This window comes from Eulemur rufifrons, chromosome 7 (genome assembly GCF_041146395.1).
Source record: "Eulemur rufifrons isolate Redbay chromosome 7, OSU_ERuf_1, whole genome shotgun sequence".
In the NCBI taxonomy this organism is placed as follows: domain Eukaryota; kingdom Metazoa; phylum Chordata; class Mammalia; order Primates; family Lemuridae; genus Eulemur; species Eulemur rufifrons.
The window spans coordinates 284,549,550-284,572,066 of record NC_090989.1 but is presented as its reverse complement, the minus strand read 5'-3'; the positions used below and the strand labels follow the sequence as shown (position 1 = coordinate 284,572,066).

The 22,517-nt window shown below is 67.0% G+C and overlaps 1 protein-coding gene across 3 annotated transcripts in view; it reads left to right on the top strand.

Annotated features, from left to right (window-relative positions):
• ADAMTSL2 (ADAMTS like 2) overlaps nt 1–22,517 on the top strand; it is a 68,882-nt gene that overhangs the window by 24,124 nt on the left and 22,241 nt on the right. Inside the window, exons 1-9 of one of the 3 annotated variants that reach the window (XM_069477061.1) lie at nt 9,615–9,794; nt 11,523–11,613; nt 12,117–12,259; nt 13,011–13,086; nt 14,348–14,450; nt 15,189–15,334; nt 15,453–15,576; nt 17,395–17,475; nt 20,419–20,594. In XM_069477061.1, the coding sequence (XP_069333162.1) occupies nt 11,524–11,613; nt 12,117–12,259; nt 13,011–13,086; nt 14,348–14,450; nt 15,189–15,334; nt 15,453–15,576; nt 17,395–17,475; nt 20,419–20,594 (939 nt within the window). In that variant the 5' untranslated portion in view covers nt 9,615–9,794; nt 11,523. Of the gene's footprint in view, nt 1–9,614; nt 9,795–11,522; nt 11,614–12,116; nt 12,260–13,010; nt 13,087–14,347; nt 14,451–15,188; nt 15,335–15,452; nt 15,577–17,394; nt 17,476–20,418; nt 20,595–22,517 lie in introns of those variants that run through there. The other 2 variants (XM_069477060.1, XM_069477062.1) reach the window with 2 other exon arrangements.

Here is a 22,517-nt window from a genome sequence, read left to right as displayed (position 1 = left end):
TCCTCTCCCTCCGACGGCAGCTCCTTGGCGAGCCCTCCGGAAAGCAGCTTCCCTTGTCGCACGAGGTCCTGGGGAGCTGTCTGGCGGGGTGCCCTGTCCCCAGCCAAGCAAGTGTGGGTGTGTGGTCCGAGCTACCCGGGCACACTCTCTGTGCCCGGATTGACGGATTTGTTGTCAGCAACAGGACGGCTCCCGTTTCTGTCTCCCTCGTGATAGAATTCACACAGGACAGAACGCACAGATCCTGTGTAACCCCACATCCCAGGGTGGCCCCAGCGATAGCCGCTAATATGATTCCCACCCCGGGACCCGCCTTTGCCTGTTCTAGAACTCCACACACGTGGACATGCACGTTTTGGCTCTGCTGCTTAGGCCCCGCGGGTGCGGTGTCTGTGAGCTGCGCCGTGCGTGCGGGGCTGGCTCCGGTGCCGGCTGGGGCAGGTCCGCGCGTGGACGGCCTGCCCATTCCTTCTCCTGGGAGTTGGAGTCTGGGTGCGGCGGAGGCCGCCCGGTTGCTCCTGCTCTGTGCGGCTTACCTGCTCCTTCCTTCCAGCTGGGGGCCCTGCATACCTTTCCAGAAACCTCTATTTTGTCTTCAGTCGCTGGAGCCGGTTGCTGTGGTTTGCAATGAAACCTCTGACGCGATGCGTCTGGTTGGGTCATTCTTCTGCTTAAGACCCTTCTGAGGCACCCGCAGCCTCAGGGCAAGTCTAAGCACGGACGGAGACCACCAGGCATTCATGGCCCAGGCCCCTGTCCCTGCCCCAGCCCCCTGCACACCGGCTCCCCTCCTGCCTCCCCTGCAGGAAGGCACTTCCTGCCCCTCCTCCGTCCGGTTGCGGGCTAGACCGTCTACGGGGAAGGCTTCCACGGCAGACGGTACCCTGCCTCCAAGGCCAGCTCAGGGGCTCCTGTGAGACGTCCCCATGTGCCACGTCACTCCCGTCTTGGCACCTGCCACCTGTGGCTGAGCTGTTGGTGTTGGGCTGCCTGGGCCGTGTCCCCCCCAGACAGCAGGAACCAGGGCCAGGGGCTCTGGCTGGCTGGACCCCTGCCCTGACCCCCACGCCCAAGCCTGGCGCGTGGCGGGTGTTCGGCAAACCTGGCTGAATGAATGACGTTGTTAAAGGAGTGAATGGAAGCCCAGAGAGGCGGGGCTGCCGCGCAGTCCAGTCTGGTCTGTGCGGAGCCAGTTCCCTGTCCAGATGGCGACAGCAGGGCCCGCGGCGTGCGGCTCCGGGTGGAGGCACGCGGTCCCCCGTGGGCCTGTCACGGCCCCGCCCCGTGGGAGACAGCGGCGAGGACATGCGGCTGGGGGTCGGGCACTGAGCGGTGGGGGAGGGTGCTTGGAGCCACGGACCGCGCAGAGGCGGGAAAACAGCCACAGTTGGTTCTGTGCGTGAGTGTGTGCGAGTGTGAGAGTGTGTGTGCGTGTGTGTGTGAGATAGTGTGTGTGTGTGTGAGATAGTGTGTGTGTGTGTGAGAGTGTGTGTGCGTGTGTGTGTGAGATAGTGTGTGTGTGTGAGTGTGTGTGTGAGTGTGTGATAGTGTGTGTGTGTGATAGTGTGTGTGTGAGAGTATGTGGGGCTGTGTGTGTGTGAGAGTGTGTGTGTGAGAGAGTGTGTGTGTGTGTGTGAGACTGTGTGGGGGGGCTGTGTGTGTGTGTGTGTGTGAGAGTGTGTGTGTGTGTGACTGTGTGTGGGGCTGTGTGTGTGTGTGTGAGAGTGTGTGGGGCTGTGTGTGTGTGTGTGTGCGTGTGTGTGTTGGGGGCTGTGTGTGTGAGAGTGTGTGTGTGTGTGACTGTGTGTGTGTGTGCGTGTGTGTGTGTGTGTGTGTGAGAGTGTGTGGGGCTGTGTGTGTGTGTGTGTGCGTGTGTGTGTTGGGGGCTGTGTGTGTGAGAGTGTGTGTGTGAGTGTGTGTGACTGTGTGTGTGTGGGCGGCTGTGTGTGTGTGTGTGAGAGTGTGTGTGTGTGTGCGTGTGTGTGTGTGTGTGTGAGAGAGTGTGTGGCGCTGTGAGTGTGTGTGTGTGTGCGTGTGTGTGTTGGGGGCTGTGTGTGTGAGAGTGTGTGTGTGAGTGTGTGTGACTGTGTGTGTGTGGGCGGCTGTGTGTGTGTGTGTGTGTGTGACTGTGTGTGTGTGTGCGTGTGTGTGTGTGTGTGTGAGAGTGTGTGGGGCTGTGTGTGTGTGAGAGTGTGCGTGTGTGTGCGTGTGTGTGTTGGGGGCTGTGTGTGTGAGTGTGTGTGACTGTGTGTGTGTGTGCGTGTGTGTGTGTGTGTGCGTGTGTGTGTGTGTGTGTGTGTGTGAGAGAGTGTGGGGCTGTGTGTGTGTGTGTGTGTGTGCGTGTGTGTGTTGGGGGCTGTGTGTGTGTGGGCGGCTGTGTGTGTGTGGGCGGCTGTGTGTGTGTGGGCGGCTGTGTGTGTGTGTGTGTGTGGGGCTGTGTGTGTGTGTGTGTGTGTGTGTGAGAGTGTGTGGCGCTGTGAGTGTGTGTGTGTTTGCAGCTGTGAACTCCAGGACCGGCCGTCCGCTTGGGCGGGACAAAGGATGGGCGGTGGGGTGGGGGGGGCATGCATGTGCTGCTGCCATTAGGGGGGAAGAAGGGGCTGCGAGGGACGGTCCCAAGCGGGCAGACAGGTGGCTGGGCGTGGGCGGCCGAGGAGCCCCCGCGGAACGGCTGGAACTGAGCTGCCTCTGAGGGGTGGCGCGGTGCAGGGCTGGGGGTGGCCTGTGTGTGGCTCCCGTCCGAGGCCTGGCCGCCTGGACACGGACCAGCTGGCTGCAGGGCAGGCGTCCAGCTCTGAACAGGACTGAAATGACCCTCGGCTCTCCCGGAGCAGGGAGGTGATTGGCCCGGGGAGCTGGAGGGGCAGAGTGGAAAAAGGCCGGCCGGCAGCTTTGGGGGTGTCGCTGCTCCTGGAGACTTGGGGAGCAGGATGGGGCCAGGCTGGAAGCCAAGTCGACCCGGGCAGGCTCTGAACCAGCAGGGACGTGAGCTGGCACCCCGTCCCTCCCGCCCCCGGAGCCCTCCCTTGGCCCCCACCTGCCAGCCTGCTGTGCAGGACCCGTCCTCCACCCTCCCTGCCCCACCCAGACCAGACCCCAGCGCTGCTCGCCCTCCACGCTCGGGCTCTGCGAGGCCTGCCAGCCGCCCCCCGGGTCATCCTGGAGCCTCAGCCCCTCTGACCCCCAGCGGGGCAGGACTCCCCCTTCTCAGAACCCCCAGGGCTCTGAGTGCATCTTGAAAACCACTTACACGCATGGGCACGTGTCCAGCACCAGCCGTGTGCCAAGGACTCGTCATGCCTCATCATGGTGGCTGGGGCAGATGCCTCTGCTCTCCCCATTTCACAGAGGTGGAGACTGAGGCCCAGAGAGGAGGGGGCTTGCTCAAGGTCACCCACCAGGCCGACTCCCCTCCTGGCGCTCCCCCTCCCTGTCTCTTCACCCCGCACCCCCAGGCATCCCTCCTCCGCCAGCAGGCACCCATCCCAGTGGGACGCGGCAGGCCAGTCCCGGGCCACACAGCTGCAGAGTGCCCCGGTTTATAGAGGTGCTGACATGCCTGGGACACCTACAGCTCCCGCCTCCCAGACAGCTGTCTGTCTGCGGCCCACGGAGCTGGCCGCTGCTGCACCTGCGTCCGTGACATGTGAGCACCGCCCCAGCGCTGGGTCACCCCAGAACACAGCGGCCCTTGTGTCTTGGCTCTCGTGTGGGGCCCACCGAGGCTTCCTGCGCCTGGGAGGGGGCGTGGGCTTTGCTGCTCCCGTCTCCTTCCTTGGGGCCCCCATACCTGCACTGGCCTTCAGGGCCTCTGCCTTGCTCAGTGCGCCGTGTGTCCGTGCGTGCGACTGTGATAACCAGTGATAGATGATCAGATGTCTTCAGCTGTTGGCTGAACCTTAGCAGCTCAGGCCACTCCAGCTCCAGAACACCTGCCAGTGAGCCGGGCAGGGGGCTCCACCCCTCCCAGCCCCAGCCCTCGGTGGGCCTTTGCCCCGTGAGCCTCAGTTTCCTCCTCTGCAGAACAGAGCCGTCGCGTGCCTGCCCCCCGGGTTGTGGCAGGTGCGAAGGGCTCCGGGGGTGCCTGCCCTCGGAGAGGCGGGTCTCAGCCTCCGGCTACAGAGAGGCCAGTGGCTCCCTGCTGGCCTTGCCTGGGGCAGGCTGGGATTCCAGCCCAGGCTTGTCCGCCTGGCACAGCCCATGCCGCTACCTGTTGCCCTGGCAGCGCCGCTGGACTACGCCTGGCAAGCGCCCTCCATGGAGCGAGGCTGGGAGGGGCCGGCCGCACACTGGGTCAGCAGCAGCCATGGCCGCAGCTCCCTGTGGCCCTGGAACCCAGACTATCACTGCCACAGTGCCTGGGGACTCAGCCTGGCCTCGGGGACAAGACCTGTGGCAGGGGACAGGGCTGGTGGGCAGGAGACCCTCCTTGCTGGCTTTTGCAGGTTTGCTGGGAGGTCGCTCACCTCCACTGCTGCCGCTGCTGGCCCTGGGCAGGCTGTGAAATCCAGACCCAGCAGAGACGTGCGCCCGGCCGCGCACTGGCCCCCATGCTGGGGCCGGTCAGTCCTGCGTGGCCTGCCTGCCTGCCACGCCACGGCCCCCAGGCCCGTCCTTGCTCCAGATCCGGGACAAAGACCCTCTTTGTCATGAGGTCTAAGACCAAGAGTGGCCTAGGCAGCCTCTGCCAGCCACAGGCCCGACTGCCCCCCTCGAACTGCAAGCCCGGGTCCTACAGGAGCCACTGCTCCTTGCTGAGAGAGCAGGAGGAGAAACTGAGTTCTGCGGTCCAGCCCAGGGGGCTGCGGCCTCAGGGCAGGCTCTGAAGGGAGGAGCGGGGGCTGCTCTCAAACGTGGGCTTGACGCTGGGGAGGGGGCACTCCCGGGGGAATGGGGGAGCCCGAGTGTGCAGGGAGGATTCTGGAGCAGGCCAGCCCAGCCCCCCTCACAGCAGGCTGCCCCTGCCCCTGGTGGGCGCCGGCCCCTCTGCTCACAGCCACTTGCCTGCCCCAACTGGCTTTTCTCTATCAAATCGTCCCCAACAGCCCTTACTGGGAAGCTCCACGCAGAGAATGGAGGGGCTGAGCCAGGGGATGTGTCTGGGTCCTGGTACTGGGGTCCTGGTGCAGGGAGCAGGGCCTGTGGCTGGCTGAGCGCACCTGCTGTGCTTGGCGCCTTTGGAACCCAGGTGTGCCCAATCCTGGACTAACAGCAACGGGCCAGGCTGAGAGTCAGCCCCAGCCTCAGCTTCTCTGTCCAGACATGGCAACACTACCTGCCGTGGTCTGGTCAGCATGGAGGGGACAGCCCCAGCCTCAGCTTCTCTGTCCAGACATGGCAACACTACCTGCCGTGGTCTGGTCAGCATGGAGGGGACAGCCCCAGCCTCAGCTTCTCTGTCCAGACGTGGCAACACTACCTGCCGTGGTCTGGTCAGCATGGAGGGGACAGCCCCAGCCTCAGCTTCTCTGTCCAGACGTGGCAACACTACCTGCCGTGGTCTGGTCAGCATGGAGGGGACAGCCCCAGCCTCAGCTTCTCTGTCCAGACGTGGCAACACTACCTGCCGTGGTCTGGTCAGCATGGAGGGGACAGCCCCAGCCTCAGCTTCTCTGTCCAGACATGGCAACAACACTACCTGCCGTGGTCTGGTCAGCATGGAGGGGACAGCCCCAGCCTCAGCTTCTCTGTCCAGACGTGGCAACACTACCTGCCGTGGTCTGGTCAGCATGGCGGGGACAGCCCCAGCCTCAGCTTCTCTGTCCAGACATGGCAACACTACCTGCCGTGGTCTGGTCAGCATGGAGGGGACAGAGTGCTGGAACACGTGGCCCAGTGTCTCCCGATGCAGCTCAGAGCAAAGCCGCACGCAGCCCCTCCCCCTGCCGGCCACGCAGGCACTTCTCCCGCCGGACGGCGACCCGGCGTGGCCCCATTTCACAGGTGAGCGAGCGGGACACAGGGAAGTCTGAGTACTCGCCCAAATCCGCCCACGAGGAAGACGTAGAGTCGGGATTTGAACCCAAGGAGCCTGGCCGCAGAGGGACAGTACGTGGCGGGGCCAGTGCAGAAGCGTCTCGGCCTGGGCTGCAGCTGCTTCCTGCTGGGCCTGCGTCTGAGCCTCCACGGTGCGGCCCCTGCGTGTGACATCCGGGGCCCAGGGTTCCTTCCTCCCCAGGCCCCTGGTCACCATGCGTCATGTAGGGGCTCACTGATGGGTGACTGTGTGACTGCGCCCCTAGGGTGTCCCTGGCTGGGGGCTATCTCTGGAGGTCACGGCTGCAGGCAAAGTCCCTAAGAGGTGCCAGGAGCCGGGGGCTGCCCGGTGCACCCACTTTCAGACAGCTTCCAGGAGCCCAAGAAGGGGCCTTGAGGGCGGCTGGGGGTAGGAGAGGGCCAGGAACCCCACCTCTGCTTTTGCCTGGGTTGCCTCTTAGGTGTACTTGCAAGATTTCTGTGGCTGACAAAGGACCTTGACCTTGTGCAACACACCAGGAGAGTGCCAGTGGCTGGTGGGCTGGGGCCGTTCCCCCGTGGGGAGGCCCTGGGAGGCCAGGCGTTCGCAGGCCGGGGACGGAGCCTGGTCTGGGGCGAGTGGAGGGGGACACCTCGCCCGCTCCCCACAGGATGAGGAGCCCTGGCCTCAGGGACTGCCAGGCAAACCCTTCGTGTGTGGAGCACCTGTCACGGGCCGGGCGTCTGTGGCCCTGGGGAGGTGGCCCCTGCTCCGCAGGTCCTGGCCCCGCGGGGGGAGGCAATGCCAGCTGCACTTGAGAAGCCAGCAAAGCGCTGGGGCCCCGGGGGCTTCCCAGAAAAGGTGGCCTTGGAACAGCGCCTTGGGGGTCTGAGCCTGTCGAGGTGGGTGCAGAGGAGGGGCCTCTAAGGGCTGCACGGGCGGGGCGGGTAGGTGGAGCTGTTGTTCCCGCCAGCCGCTCTGCAGGCGCCTGGACGTGGGGGGATGTGGGCAGGGAAGCAGCGACCCCGGGGCCAGCTGGGTCATGTGTGGGGCTCCGTGTAAAATGTGGGGTCCCTTGTCCAAACGGCAGGACGAGCTGCTCTTTCTCCCGGCAGTGTCTCTTGACCCAGCACGGGGAGTCTCCTCTGCCGCTTCGAGCCTCGCTTTTGTGGGCTCGGGGATGCTGGAGGGTGAGTGCCCACCCTCACCGGCACCGGGAGCCCACCCAGAGACCCAGCCTGCCCCGCTGTCCCCACACTCGCGCCGAGGCCCTGCTGAGGGCGAGGCCGGCTGCTGTGCTGGGAGCTGGGCCTTGCAGCGAGCCGTGGCTCCAGCCCCCATGCGCCCCACGGGCCCGCTAGACTCGGAGGATGACATGATTAAAACTTTCAAGCTGGTGGCCTGGAGCATTAAGCCCCGGATGCAGGCCCCTCTGAGCGTGGGGCCCTGTGCCACCGTCCTGGTGGCAGGTCTGTGCAGCTGGCCTGGCCACTCCTCAGGCACGCTGGGCCCCGGGGGCACTGGGGTGCAGAGGTCACCCGAGGGCTTGAGAGAGGAGAGAGGCACCGCCTGCCCGACGGGGGGGCCTGCTCCGGCCTCCTCCCCATGGGGCTGACACATTTGGCTCTTGGCGCAGGCTTCAGAGCGGCTTCCTGGCCCTGCTGAATTCTCTACTGTCCCCATCCCAAATTCCCAAGGGTCTTTAGGTCCCCCAGAGGCCTTCCCTGGCTGCTGGTGTTTCCCCTGAGACCCCCAGGCCATGAGGCCAAGGCTCCCTGTGGGCCTTGAGTCTGGGGGCTCCCGGAGCTGTGGGTGGTGCTGGCGTGGCCAGCTCCCTGCTTGCAGGGGTGCACCTGCAGGAGGTCACACAGCGGGGGTGGCTGGCCCGTGGCCCGTCTCCCAGGCAGGTGGCTGGGTGGCAGCCTGTGCTGTCCTGCAAGCCGGGAGAGGATGCGGGGGGTGTTTATGTTGGTCGGCTGTGGGGTCCCTCCCAAGGGAAACCGTTAGTCACCCTGGCACTGGCTGGACGTGGGAGCCAGGACAGCTCGGGGACTGTGCCAGGGTGAGCGTGGCTGGCCGTCACCGGAGGGGAGGGCAACGGGGTGGTGGAGGCTTCCCGAGTGAGGGCAATCCGATCACGCAAGCGGGCCCGTGTGCGTGTGCACGTATGTGTACGCGAGTGCGTGTGGGTGTGCGGGTGACAGGTGTCGTCACATCTGTGCTTCAGCACACCGACCCCAGGGGGCAGTGTGGACCCGGGTTAGGGTTGGGATTCGGGTTCGCGCTGGTTCCGTGTGACCCGGAGCAGCCACTGGTGCCCTGTGGGGGCTGAGCCGAGCAGGAAAGGAGTGTGCGCCGCAGAGACCCGGCAGACGAGGGGACCCCACACCCCAGAGCGCGGGTGTCCCGGATTTGCCACCTACTAGATGTGTGGCCTTGGGCAGGTCACTCGGGCCCTGAGCCTCCGTCCCCACCTGTGAAATGGGACGATGAAGATGCTGACCTGGCAGCTCTTGGTACGTGGGACGAGCTCAGCGAACAGTCGCAGCGCTGACGTTTTGACGCTGTTGCTGGTTGCAGCCTTTCTGGTCGGTGGTCAGACATGGAGCAGAACTTTCCCAAAGATGCAGCTGGAGGAGCTCGCCACCGTCCCTTCCGGCCTGCTGGAGCGGAGAGAGAGAGTGGGGAGGGTTCTCCAGGCGCCTCCTTGGGCCGTGATGTCTGCTGCATGGAGGCAGGGGCCCAGGGGACAGCACAGGTGACCTTTCACCCCCACCACATTTGGAGGAGCCTGTGTTTCCCGGGGAGCAGGCTCCGGGCAGGCTGGTGCGCGGGGGTGGGCGCCCGGCCTGCTTCGGGGACAGGCTTGCAAAGTCTGGGGGCTGCTGGAGCTTCCCGGAGGGGCTGCAGCCACACTGCCCGCTCCCTGCCCGCTCTGTGCCCTGACTCAGCAGGACAGAGGCCCAGAGCCCCAGACCTGGCCTGCCAGGGGCTGCCCAGCTGGCCGGGGCCCAGCCAGGCCGCTGTGCCTGGCCAAGCTGGTGCTGAACATCTGCACAGAGCTCCCTCCGCCTCTCCCGCCGGCCCCGGCCATTCTGGCTGTCTGGTCAACAGCCCTCGGGCACCTCTGGCCTCCCTGGAGCCCCTCGCTGCACCCTCGCGGGGTCTGCCTCAGTCTCCCCACCTGCTCAGGCCCCTGCTCCTCAGCAGCTTTCCCAGCTGGTGACCTGGGCGCGTGGTCCCCCGCGGGACTTGGTCTTTCCCTTGTAAACTGGAGCCTTCGGACTGGCCCTCCCGCCTCCCAGACCCCGTCTCAGGAGCGTCAGGACTTGGGCCCCACTCTGGGGCTCAGCTCTGCCACTGCCAACATTCCCCTGACCTCAGGCTAGCAGTGGCTCCGTCTGGACACATGACATGTGGTCCCCAGTTCTGGACCCGGGAAGGCCGGCCTCCCTGCTCGCGGCTCCTGGGCTGCCGCCGCCACCACCGCCGGCAGCCAGCAGGCAGCTGGGCCGGCCTGGCCGGGCTCCAGAGGCGCGGAGCGGGTTAAAGTGTGCGCCAGGCCGGCGGCGGGCGGGGGAGCGGCCTGGAGGGAAGTGTGAGTTCCTCCCCGTCTGCCTGACAGCTATAAAGGCCGCCGCCGGCCCAGAGCCGCCACTGGGCTGCGCCCCTCCGGGAACCCCCTCTCTTGGACGCTCTTTGAAGTGGGAGAGGGAGGAGGGGAGGGAGAGAGGCAGAGCCGTCTGCACTCAGCCTCCTGCACCACGCACCTGGCCCGCCTGCCCTCCGCAGCTCTCGGCCTTTTCTCTGGGAGGACAACCTGCTGACCCGGGGCCAGGTAGGCCACCGTCCCAGTCCCCGTCCCGCTCACGTTGCAGCCCTCCCAGGGCGTGGGATGCAGCCCACCCCAGGCCAGCCCGCTGCTCAGAGTGCGGCTGGGGGCAGGAGCACCCCGCACCCTCGGGAGCCGTTACATAACAGGAGGGGCTCGCGGGGCGGGGGCGGCCGCAGAGCAGGGCCCAGGGTGGCCCCCAGCCCTCTGCCTCAGACGCCTGAAGCTCTGCCTGCAAACCTCTCCTACCTCTGGCCCGCCGGCCGCTGCTTTTGGACCCGAGGGAGGATGGATCCCGGAGAGCGGGGCCTGGCCCCAGGCCAGCCGTGTCTGGGAGCCTTAATGAAAACCAAGTGTGAGGCCGCTGGCACCTGTCTTCAGCCTGCAGGCAGGGCTGGGGCGCCCGTCAGCCAATGGGACTGCGGGGGGCTCCTCCTGGTGAGGCTGGGGTGCAGAGGGAGAGCTGTGGAGGGTCGCTGGGGGGCAGGGGCAGGCAGGGGGGGGTCTCAAGCACTTGGCGCCCAGCTCCGGGGTGCACGCTGCATCGTCTGGGTGCGAGGGGTCTTGGCGCAGCTCCCGGAAACCTGCAGGTGCTTGACCTGCCAGGAAACTCTACTTGGATGAGGCTGCTGAGAAGGGAGGGGCAGCCCTGGCCTTGGCTTCAGGGCTGGCAGGGGTGAGGGGTGACCTCTATACCTTCTTGCTCTGGGATTAGCTGGTGTGGGGACACATCCCTGAGTTTGCTGGTTGGCAGCCTTGCTGTGTGGCTTTGGACAAGTGGGCTTCCCTCTCTGGGCTCCGGAATTTGGGTCCAGGCTTGGTGGTTTCTGAAGCCCCTTCTCTGGCCCCTGGTAAGTGACACTCAGGACCTGAGACAAACCCCAGACAGAGGCCACGAGCGGTCTCTGTCCTTCCCTCCGAAAGGGCAGGGTCCGTGCCCAGAGGCTAGAAGCCCCCCTAGGTTGGGCTGGACCTGACCCTGGCAGGTGTTTTGAGCCGGAGGTGGGTGGTGCCAGCTCAGCAGAAGGCAGCGAGGGGGCCTCCACCCAGCCCTGGGCTGCCGACAGGCGGGCACAGGGCTCCTCCCACCCCATCCCACCCTCTCCCAGGAGCAGGCGGCACAGGCCCTGGGCTCTGCCTCCCCGGGTGCCAGCTACTGCCAGTGCTACGCCTGAGGGTGCTCTGGGAGGGCCAGGCTGGGGCTGCCCCAGGGCCCTGGGCCAGCCTCGGGTGGGGTAGCTAAGGCAGGGGGCTCTGGCACAGCCGACCCTCACTCTTTGACCCCTTCGGCTGCCTCATGCAGTCGGGGGTGGAGGGTCCTTCTCCCACGAGGCCGGTGGCAGGTAAAACTCCCAAGGTGCTCCGGCCGGGCGACGGCCTTGGTGCCCTGCCCTTCTAGCGACAGCCTCTCTGCGGGCCTGGCCCCCAGCCCTTCAGCAGTCCCTGGGTCTCTCCATGGCCGTTCTCGGAGCTCAGGCACTCAGAGGCAACTCACAGCCGGCCTCCCGCATGCCTGGGATGGAGGGCCGCGCAGCCTTAGCACGCACACCGCCTCTCTGTCTCAGGCCCCTGCAGGCATCTCCAATCGCTTGCCGAGCTCCTGCTGCTGAGCCTGCATGGTGGCTCAAGGCCTGGGGCGCTGGGTGGACGCCGAGGGCCCTTCCCAGAGTGCAACCTGGTCTGCTGGAAGAGGAACTGGGCCTGGCCTGGGGTGACACTGGCCTTGCTTTCCAGGATGGACGGCAGACGGCAGCATTCTTGCTGGGCCTGGTCCCTGCTGGCTGTGGTGCTTGTGGCTGGCGGTGCGATGTCAACAGGGGCCACGGTGAGTGGGGCGTGGCCGGGCCCTCCCCAGGAGCTGTGCTCACTCCCACATGGGCCGGCTTGGAGGGGCTGCATGGAGTATGTGCTTAGGGGTCCCAGAGCCCCCCTCAGCTCCCCGGAACTTGTTCACAGAGCCAGTCACACCAGCCCTGGCGCCCCTGGTCACTTGCGGGAGGGGGGGGGGGCTGAGGCTAGCAAAGGGCCTCCCTCCAGGCAGAGGCTGCATGAGGCCCATGGGCAGGTGGGTGGGCTGCGCCTGCAGGACATGCAGAGCTCTCAGACTGTCCTGGATCCGCGGGTCAGGGGGGACCCAGGGCTTCCTGGGAGTTCCCTCTGAGACCACCCGGGAGATCTGAACCCGGGCTGCTGAGCGACCCCCAGGGGGCCCAGCCAGGGGGCCGTGTCCTGCTGTCCAGCTGACAGCAATGCCCTCAGGCAGGGGGTGGGGCAGCCCCGTCCTGAGGCACTTGAGCCTTCTGATGTCTGTGGGGGCCTCTCACCCAGGACAACAGCCCGACGTCCAACAGCCTGGAGGGGGGCGCTGACGCCACCGCCTACTGGTGGGGGGAGTGGACCAAGTGGACGGCGTGCTCCCGCAGCTGTGGGGGCGGGGTGATGTCCCAGGAGCGGCACTGCCTGCAGCAGAGGTGGGAGTCGAGCGTGTGGCCCCGAGGGGCTGGCATGAGGGTGGGGCAGCGGACAGCAGAGGGCGGCCTGCCCTCCAGCAGGGTGGCTTCTCACCCTGGGAGGGGGCTCAGTCTTCCACGGGGCTATGCTGGGACATGACTTCTGATAGGTCCCTGGCCATGGTGTCCTGGGGTTCCTCGTGCTCCCGGGTGATGGAGAAGCCTTTCCCTTCCCTCACTGAGGGGCCGCCCTGGCCTTCTCTCCTGAAGACCAGAGGGAAAGGCGTGGCTACAGCAGCTAAGAGCCTTCACAGTCAGGCGCGCCTGGGTTCAAATCTTGCCTCTGCTACTTCCCAGCTGTGTGACCTTGGGCAAGTCACTCAACCTCTCTGAGCTCCAGTTTCCTCGCCTGTAGCATAGAGAGCATGCTGGAGCCCAGCTCGTGCTTCTGAGGACACATGAGCTGACGTGTGCACACACGTGAGCGCAGGCCTGGCTCCCAGCAAACGTGCTTATCACTGTCACCAATGCTGTGTGTCGCGCCCCGTGCCGTGTGCCGGGGACAGAGAGGTGAACGGAATAGAATCTCAGAATGTCGTTCCTGCACTGCTCGGGGTGGGGGCAGGCGTCAAGTGGGAGGAAGGAGCCCTCTCGGTCAGGGACCAGGGAAGGCGTCTGGAACCCGCGGGGCAGCCCAGAGGCCGTCCCCGAAGCAGGGTCAGGGCCTGTAGCCCCCACCCCAGCCCCTCTCAGAGCACGCTGTCCCCACCAGGAGGAAGTCCGTCACAGGCGCCGGGAACAGGACCTGCACGGGCACCTCCAAGCGCTACCAGCTCTGCAGAGCCCAGGTGAGGCCGGCCTGGCCGGGCTGGGACAGGACCCACCTGCCTGCCCTTCCCTGGGCGGGTCTCAGGGGTCTCCCTGGTGGCCTCGTGCCTCCTGGACGTTCTGTCCTGGGCCTGCCCCTGCAAGGAGAGTGGGGCCGGGAGCGGCACCGACGTCCTGCGGAGGAGAAGCTGCGGGGGCTGCGCCCGGCCGAGACCAGGGCCTCCCTCGGGCAGCGGACCACGGTCCGTGCCCACGTGTGCTCAGCTCGTGTGGGGACAGATGGGCTCACTCTTTCTCATGGACTTCAAGTGCAGCCTTGAGCGTTGGGGTCTCTGGCTGCAGTCCCCTTTGCTGACGACATTCACGTAGCAGGTGCTCGCTGGGAGACTGAGCAGTCGCCAGGCTTCCCCATCCCTGCCACGGACGCCCCCCTGGGCTGCTTTCCGAGCCCCCATGGGTGTCCTCTGCTGCCAGGTGCCCTCTGCTCTGGGCTTCCTGGTTAACCTGTGCCGGGCACCAAGCTCTCAGTAGGGCCACAGTCAGCCCAAACCTGAACACCTGAGGCCCACGGGGGTGTGAGGCCGGACGTGCTGAGCTGGGGTCTGGGTCCCCAGGACGGCTTGCTTGGCTTGCCTGGGCCAGGAAGGCTGAGCTGCTGGGGTCCCCCTGTGTCTGCAGGTCTCTGGGGACAGGGACACGCACCTGCAGGGAGTTAGGGGCTGAAGGGAGGCAGGTGGCCCCAGTGTCTGTGTTGGCATTGCCCCGTGGTCAGCTGCCCTCTTGGGACGGTGCAGCCAGGGCACAGGGGACACTCAGGAGCTCTGGAGTGAGACAGACTCAAGTCTGGCCCCCGTAGGACTCGGCTGGGCCCTGGGCAAGTCTCTCCTCAGCACCGTGGGCCCGTCCTCCTGATTCAGGGCGCACGGCCGTCCCGTGTGCCGGTGCCTGTGGCACCAGAGGTCTGCCGAGGACGGTGGGCGGGGGGTGTCCCCGCGGCAGAGCCCCAGTGGGGCCAGAGGCGGGTGGCAGGGAGGCGGGAGGGCGTGTCCCGAGCACGCGGAGGGCCTGCCGCGGTGGTGTTGGGCGTCACCCGCTGCCCTTCCGCTCCCGAGAGTGTGTGGGCGCGAGGGAGAGCTGGTGAATGGGAGCGCGAGAGGCCACCTGTGGGCCGTGGCCCTGCCCGGCCGTCCTGGGCTGCAGCCACTTCCTGCCCAGCCTGGACAAAACGCCTTTGTGGGCCGAGTTCCCCCTGGAGCCTCCCGCCTATCTCCCGCTCCCCAGGAGTGTCCGCCGGACGGGAGGAGCTTCCGCGAGGAGCAGTGCGTCTCCTTCAACTCCCACGTGTACAACGGGCGGACCTACCAGTGGAAGCCTCTGTACCCGGGTACCTGACCCTGGGGACCCCGTGTGCGGCAGAGTGTTGGGGGGTGCCCTTCCAGACCCGGCCCAGGCCCGAGGGGTGGGCAGCAGGGGCGCTGAGGTGGTCAGAGCCGGGGCAGACCTGGGTCTCCCGTGCCCAGGCCCAGAGGTCATTCCCCACCCCCACCCGTGGCCCACGACATCAGCCAGGATGGGTGACAGGGCCGCGTGCCCTGCAGGCCCAGTCTCCAAGGGCAGAGGTGACTCTCCCACTTGCTGGGTCCTGGGCACAGACAGGAACCCGCCTAGCTGACTCCAGATGGGGACGTGGCCACACTGTCCCACGGGCCTGGGGTGCCCAAAGTGGCCATTCTCGCTCTCCCTCTCTCGTGGAGGGTGAGGGAACAGTTCAGGCGACAGTAGGAGCGAGTCAGCCTCCCCCGTTCCCAGGTGAGGCCTGGGGCTGGGGTGCCCCGGGCTGGCCGCCAGGGTCAGCGAGTTGGCTCTGTCTCCCCGGACCCTGTGTGGGTCTCAGGTGCGGCCCCTGCTCACAGGGAGGCGGAGGCTGCACCTCACGGCCTGGGCTGAGCCAGATAACCTGCGCCCTGGACCATTTCTGCCACTGGGACGCTGGGCACGTCCCTTCTCCTCTCCAGCCTCAGTTTCCCCGTCTGTGCAATGGGCACTGTGTTGGGGAGGAAAGGGGAAGTCCCTTGAGTGTGCGCTCCCTCCCCAGCTGAGCCCTGTCCTGTCTGCCCGCCAGATGACTACGTCCACATCTCCAGCAAGCCCTGCGACCTGCACTGCACCACCGTGGACGGCCAGCGGCAGCTCATGGTCCCCGCCCGCGACGGCACGTCCTGCAAGCTCACCGACCTGCGCGGGGTTTGCGTGTCTGGAAAATGTGAGGTTGTTAAACGTTGTAGCAAAAGTACCGCTGGTCTCACTGCGCCTGCCCGTCCGAGGTGGTGGCGGCCCCGGCCCGGCCGCAGCGCCCTCCCAGCCGCCCTCTCCTGCCTTCCTGCAGCCCATCGGCTGTGACGGGGTGCTCTTCTCCACCCACGCGCTGGACAAGTGCGGCGTCTGCCAGGGGGACGGGAGCAGCTGCACCCACGTAACGGGCAACTACCGCAAGGGCGGCACCCACCTCGGTAAGCGCCCACGCTCTCCTCCCAGGCCTCCGCTGGGTCGCCGTGATGCGTGCCCCCGCGTGCCCCCACGTCCCCCCGCGTCCCCCCACCCCCGCGTGCCCGCAGCCTCCTGGCGTGGGGATCGCGTTCGACCCTGGAGGCCGCCTGCAGGGAGGTGTCACACCGAGGTGGGAGAGGGAGCCGCCGAGGCGCGAGTCCCAGTCCGCAGCGGCTGTGAGGCGCGACTCTGGGTCAGGGTGGACCCCCCCAGCCGGGCTGGCTCAGCCAGAGCCCGGCCTTCCCTGCAGCACTCGTCCCTTTTCAAAGCCGTGTGCGTGTGGCCACGTGCCTGTGTCCAGCTCCGGCCCAGCCCTCGCGGGGATGGGGTCTGCGCGGGTGACAGCACTTTATACTTTTGGGACAGTGCGCAGCGGTGGGCTGGGGGCATTTCTGGGTCTCGAGAGACGCCGGTGGGATTGATCTGGGCTGCCGCAGCCTCCGGACGAGCAGGCAGGGCCACGCGACACCGCCTCACAGGCGGGGAAACCGAGGCCCAGGCAGGAGTAGCCTACTAAGGACCCCGGGGAGGCCGGGCGAGTCTGGGCTGGAACCGATCCTGCTGGGGCCACACACGACCCGGCGGTCAGACCCTGGTGGGGCCCTGAGGGCTGGGGGACACCCGCAGCCCACGTGAGGGATAATCGTGGAGTTCGTGGCGGCTCTGGAGGTCCCGCAGGAGGGCTTGGGTTTGGGACTGGGATGGGCCTGCGGCACTGAGAGGGACAGGCTGGGAGGGGCGGTGTCCGCGGGGCGGCCAGATGAGTGTGAGTGCTGGCCACGAGGGCCAGGTCGGGATCTCCAGGGACCTGGATTGTGGTGGGGTCAGGGCGGGGTGACAGGCAGGTGCCAGGCTCACCCCGGCGGGCAGACGCTCTCGGGCTCTGCCCCTTCCCAGAGGAACCAATGACATGAGCGTCAGCCCCCAGGAAATCTTTCATTTCTGCCAGCCCCTCCCAGGAGAACTTAGGATACCCTCATCCTAGAACTTAGGGTACCCTCCTTCCTCCCTGCCAGCCCCGCCCCCGTGCAGACCCCTGGCTCTTTTCTATCTGGGGGACTTTGCGCCCGCCTGCCCCCTCCCCCGCCCCCCGTCCCCGCCCCCCACCCCCCGTCAGGCTGGGAGTCGTGGCAACAGCCTCTGGGCCTGTTGACGTTGCCCGATAAGGACCTCAGCCTGGGGCTGGCACTTGGGAAGGGCTTGGCAGAGTTGTCAGCTTCTATTTGCACTTCCTGTACTTTTCATCTGCGTCTTTGTGTGCAGTAAGCCTTTAAAATCAACGCGAAGTCAGGACGAGATGGGTCTGATAATGATACCAATAGCAGCGGCAAAGCAGTTGTGCCGGTGGGAGCACACAGGCTGCTGGGGCTCCAGCGATTGCCCCGGGTCTCCTGGGTGATAACGTGGCTGAGCCGGCCTGAAGTCTGCTGACTCCAGCAGGTTCAAGGTCCCTGTGTTCCTCAGTGTCCCCCTGGCAGGGCTGGGGCAGGCACCAACGTGCCACCCATTGCCTTGGTAGGAAAGAGTGAGCCTGAGTGGGTACCTGGCATGGTGGGTCTGCCCCCGGGGCAGGATAGAGCCCGGGTGAGCCCCACACACCTGCAAGGGGCAGGCCCGCCCTCAGACCCCGGGAGGTGGAGAGTCAGTTGGGGGCTGACTCTGCAATCGGGAGGGGTGGTGCCCTCTGGGCCTCGCGCCTTCCTCAGGATGCACCTCAGCTCAGGGCTCCGCTGCGCCCAGGGACGGGCCACCAGCTCTCACCGCCATCTGTCTGCCTCCAGGTTACTCTCTGGTGACCCACATCCCGGCCGGCGCCCGAGACATCCAGATCGTGGAGAGGAAGAAGTCGGCCGACGTGCTGGGTGGGTGAGCTGTCGGCCGTGCAGCGTCGTGGGGCGTCGTGGGTGGTGGGGATGGGGCACTGGAACCTGCGTCCGCTTCAAGAGGGGACGGCCGAGCGCCGTGGGCGCGGCCTGGGAGCCAGGGAGGGAGTCAGCTGTGGGTGTGGCTGCAGGGGCCACAGGGAGCAGATCTCAGAGCTGCAGACGGTGGCGGGGCTGTGACGGCAGGCGGTGGAGCTGGGGTGCAGGAGCCCGGGTCCCTGCGGGGAGGGGAGTGAGTTTCGGGAGGTGACAGTCAGGAAACAGGAAGTAGGTGGCCACCCCAAGGTCGCGAGCGACAGAGAAGCAGAGGTGGGGTCTACACGCAGGTCTGGGGGCCCCGAGGGGCGGTCTCCAGTGGGCAGGTGTGGGCCAGGTGCGGGACGGGGTGGTGTCCTCTAACTTGAGGATCCTGGGACTATGCCTGGTGGCCAAGGTGGTCAGGCCCCATCTCGCTGCCAACTTCTGGAAGGCTCTCTGTGGAGCTGAGCGTCAGCCTGGCCTGTGCCGTGTCTGCAGCCGAGGAAGTGGCCTGAGGCCCCTCGGGCCGTGGTGGGCAGGTGCCGACACCTGTGGCCACTGTGTGCTTGGCCCTGCCCTGTCCTGTGCAGGCCGGGGACCCAGGCTGTGCGGGGCACTGTGCTCAGGGGCAGGTGTGTTCCCACCCCACGCTGCCTGGGCCCATCCTCCCTCCTGCCGCGTCTTGGGCCTCAGTGCCCGCGCGGGAGCTGGGCCTGGCGGGGTTGCCAGGAGGGGAGAGGCTTTGCTGAAGACCCTCGGGTGGGAACGCAGCCTCAGGCCCCACCTCCTGCCACCCGGGAGCTGCCCCTGGCCCGAGCGGGCGCCGCCTCCCGCCAGGCTGGCTGCCTTGTCACTCGCCTGCTGGGCGAGCGGAGAGGCCGGGAAACCCGGAGCTTCCTGAGCTGGCTGCGCAGCCCTGCTCTGGAACAGACGTGCGGGAGCCCCAGGGACAGCTCGGAGCCCTGCGAAGGCCGCAGGAAGCGAGGCCATTCCTGTGGGAGGCAGGTTTGGACGAGGGCCTGGGGTTCAGGCCTGGGCACACGCCTGGGAGCTGGGCTGAAGCAGCCAGGCCCGGGCAGCCCCCGTGTTGCAGGACCGGGCCCTGGTTTCCGTTATCTCTGACATCGCCGCGTGCAGGGCACCTCTCCAGCAGACACCCCCGCCCCAACCCCCGCGCTGCGTCTGTCTTGTCCCGGCTCCTCTGCTCACGTTGCATCAGGGACTTCGGAAGCTGAAGTCCTCTCCTCCCATGGGCCAGTTCCTGGAACTGGCGTTAAGGACGCACTTTGGAAGACAGAGTGTCCCTGAGTGCCCGGTCTGCCCCTCCCTCCTGTCCCAGCCCTGCAGGCTCTGCCTCTGCTCACGCCTGCAGCCCCGGGAGGACGGGCACCCCAGACAATCACAGTGGCTCTGGCAGCTGCCCCAGCTGGCAGGGCTCTGCCACACACACACGCCTGCTGTCCTGAGCTTCCCTCAGGCCCTGGGAGTGTCCACCCACCCATGCCCGATCAGGGCCAGGGTGGCTGAGGATGCCAGGCCACCCTCCTGCCTGACGGGGCCCCGCAGCCAGGCCTGGCCAGCTCAGAGTGGGCCCAGGAAGGCCTGGGGTGTCACTCAGTGTGGTGCTGCGAGAGGCCTCGAGGCCGTCCTCGCTGTCCAGGAGGGGAGGCAGGAGGTGGTGCCTCACCCAGGACACACAGTGAGTCTGCGAGAGCAGGGAGGGGCCACCCGCCCCGTACCTGGCCCACACCTGCTGTTGGACACACACCTTCCGCAGGCCCTGCCTCTCCTAGGCCAGGTCGGGCCGCCTGGTCATGGTGCCAGTGTGTCACTTCACAGCCCTTATTCCCTTCCAAGGCAGCTGGAGGAAAGGACCGAGAGGGCCCCCAGACAGCTCGCTTCAGTCGTGCAGATGCGTCCCGGGTGTCTATTTTAGGCCGAGGGGAAAGAGCATTCGCATCTCTGTGCCCATCCCTGGCCAGGACCCCGTGCTGGCTCAGGCAGACACCAGCCCCCGGCACGAGGTCTCCTCTCCGCACAGGCGGGGTGACGGAGGGCGCGAGGTCTCCCTCCACACAGGCAGGGTGACAGAGGGCGCGAGGTCTCCCTCCACACAGGCAGGGTGATGGAGGGCGCGAGGTCTCCCTCCACACAGGCAGGGTGACGGAGGGCGCGAGGTCTCCCTCTGCGCACAGGCAGGGTGACGGAGGGCGTGAGGTCTCCGTCTCCGCACAGGCAGGGTGACGGAGGGCGCGAGGTCTCCCTCCACACAGGCAGGGTGACGGAGGGCGCGAGGTCTCCCTCTCCGCACAGGCAGGGTGACGGAGGGCGCGAGGTCTCCTCTCCGCACAGGCAGGGTGACGGAGGGCGCGAGGTCTCCCTCTCCGCACAGGCAGGGTGACGGAGGGCGCGAGGTCTCCTCTCCGCACAGGCAGGGTGACGGAGGGCGCGAGGTCTCCTCTCCGCACAGGCGGGGTGACGGAGGGCGCGAGGTCTCCTCTCCGCACAGGCGGGGTGACGGAGGGCGCGAGGTCTCCTCTCCGCACAGGTGGGGTGACGGAGGGCGCGAGGTCTCCCTCCACACAGGCGGGGTGACGGAGGGCGCGAGGTCTCCCTCCACACAGGCGGGGTGACGGAGGGCGCGAGGTCTCCCTCCACACAGGCGGGGTGACAGAGGGCGCGAGGTCTCCCTCCACACAGGCGGGGTGACAGAGGGCGCGAGGTCTCCCTCCACACAGGCGGGGTGACGGAGGGCGCGAGGTCTCCCTCCACACAGACAGGGTGACGGAGGGCGCGAGGTCTCGCTCTCCGGGGTGTCTGGGGCAGCGCTGGCCGTGTCTCTGAGGGTGCGGTGCTGGTGTCTCCCAGCCTGCCTGGCCCCCGTGACGGGCAGCTCCCTCTCAGCCCTTGCAGACGAAGCCGGCTACTACTTCTTCAACGGCAACTACAAGGTGGACAGCCCCAAGAACTTCAACATCGCCGGCACCGTCGTCAAGTACCGGCGGCCCATGGACATCTACGAGACCGGCATCGAGTACATCGTGGCCCAGGGGCCCACGACGCAGGGCCTGAACGTCATGGTGCGTGTGCTGTGGGGGGGGGACCACGCAGGGCCTGAACGTCATGGTGCGTGTGCTGTGGGGGGGGGGACCACGCAGGGCCTGAACGTCATGGTGCGTGTGCTGTGGGGGGAACCACGCAGGGCCTGAACGTCATGGTGCGTGTGCTGTGGGGGGGGGAACACGCAGGGCCTGAACGTCATGGTGCGTGTGCTGTGGGGGGGGGGACCACGCAGGGCCTGACCGTCATGGTGCGTGTGCTGTGGGGGGGGGACCACGCAGGGCCTGACCGTCATGGTGCGTGTGCTGTGGGGGGGGGACCACGCAGGGCCTGACCGTCATGGTGCGTGTGCTGTGGGGGGGGACCACGCAGGGCCTGAACGTCATGGTGCGTGTGCTGTGGGGGGACACGCAGGGCCTGAACGTCATGGTGCGTGTGCTGTGGGGGGGGGACACGCAGGGCCTGAACGTCATGGTGCGTGTGCTGTGGGGGGGGGGACCATGCAGGGCCTGAACGTCATGGTGTGTGTGCCGTGGGGGGACCACGCAGGGCCTGAACGTCATGGTGCGTGTGCTGTGGGGGGACCACGCAGGGCCTGAACGTCATGGTGCGTGTGCTGTGGGGGGACACGCAGGGCCTGAACGTCATGGTGCGTGTGCTGTGGGGGGGGGACACGCAGGGCCTGAACGTCATGGTGCGTGTGCTGTGGGGGGGGGGACCATGCAGGGCCTGAACGTCATGGTGTGTGTGCCGTGGGGGGACCACGCAGGGCCTGAACGTCATGGTGCGTGTGCTGTGGGGGGGGACCACGCAGGGCCTGAACGTCATGGTGCGTGTGCTGTGGGGGGGGGACCACGCAGGGCCTGAACGTCATGGTGTGTGTGCCGTGGGGGGACCACGCAGGGCCTGAACGTCATGGTGCGTGTGCTGTGGGGGGACCACGCAGGGCCTGAACGTCATGGTGCGTGTGCTGTGGGGGGGGAACACGCAGGGCCTGAACGTCATGGTGCGTGTGCTGTGGGGGGGGACCATGCAGGGCCTGAACGTCATGGTGCGTGTGCTGTGGGGGGGGGACCACGCAGGGCCTGAACGTCATGGTGCGTGTGCTGTGGGGGGACCACGCAGGGCCTGAACGTCATGGTGCGTGTGCTGTGGGGGGAACCACGCAGGGCCTGAACGTCATGGTGCGTGTGCTGTGGGGGGGACCACGCAGGGCCTGAACGTCATGGTGCGTGTGCTGTGGGGGGGGGGACCACGCAGGGCCTGAACGTCATGGTGCGTGTGCTGTGGGGGGGGGGACCACGCAGGGCCTGAACGTCATGGTGCGTGTGCTGTGGGGGGACACGCAGGGCCTGAACGTCATGGTGCGTGTGCTGTGGGGGGGACCACGCAGGGCCTGAACGTCATGGTGCGTGTGCTGTGGGGGGGGACCACGCAGGGCCTGAACGTCATGGTGCGTGTGCTGTGTGGGGGACACGCAGGGCCTGAACGTCATGGTGCGTGTGCTGTGGGGGGGGGGACCACGCAGGGCCTGAACGTCATGGTGCGTGTGCTGTGGGGGGACACGCAGGGCCTGAACGTCATGGTGCGTGTGCTGTGGGGGGGACCACGCAGGGCCTGAACGTCATGGTGCGTGTGCTGTGGGGGGGACACGCAGGGCCTGAACGTCATGGTGCGTGTGCTGTGGGGGGGGGACCACGCAGGGCCTGAACGTCATGGTGCGTGTGCTGTGGGGGGGGACCACGCAGGGCCTGAACGTCATGGTGCGTGTGCTGTGGGGGGGGACCACGCAGGGCCTGAACGTCATGGTGCGTGTGCTGTGGGGGGACACGCAGGGCCTGAACGTCATGGTGCGTGTGCTGTGGGGGGGACCACGCAGGGCCTGAACGTCATGGTGCGTGTGCTGTGGGGGGGACCACGCAGGGCCTGAACGTCATGGTGCG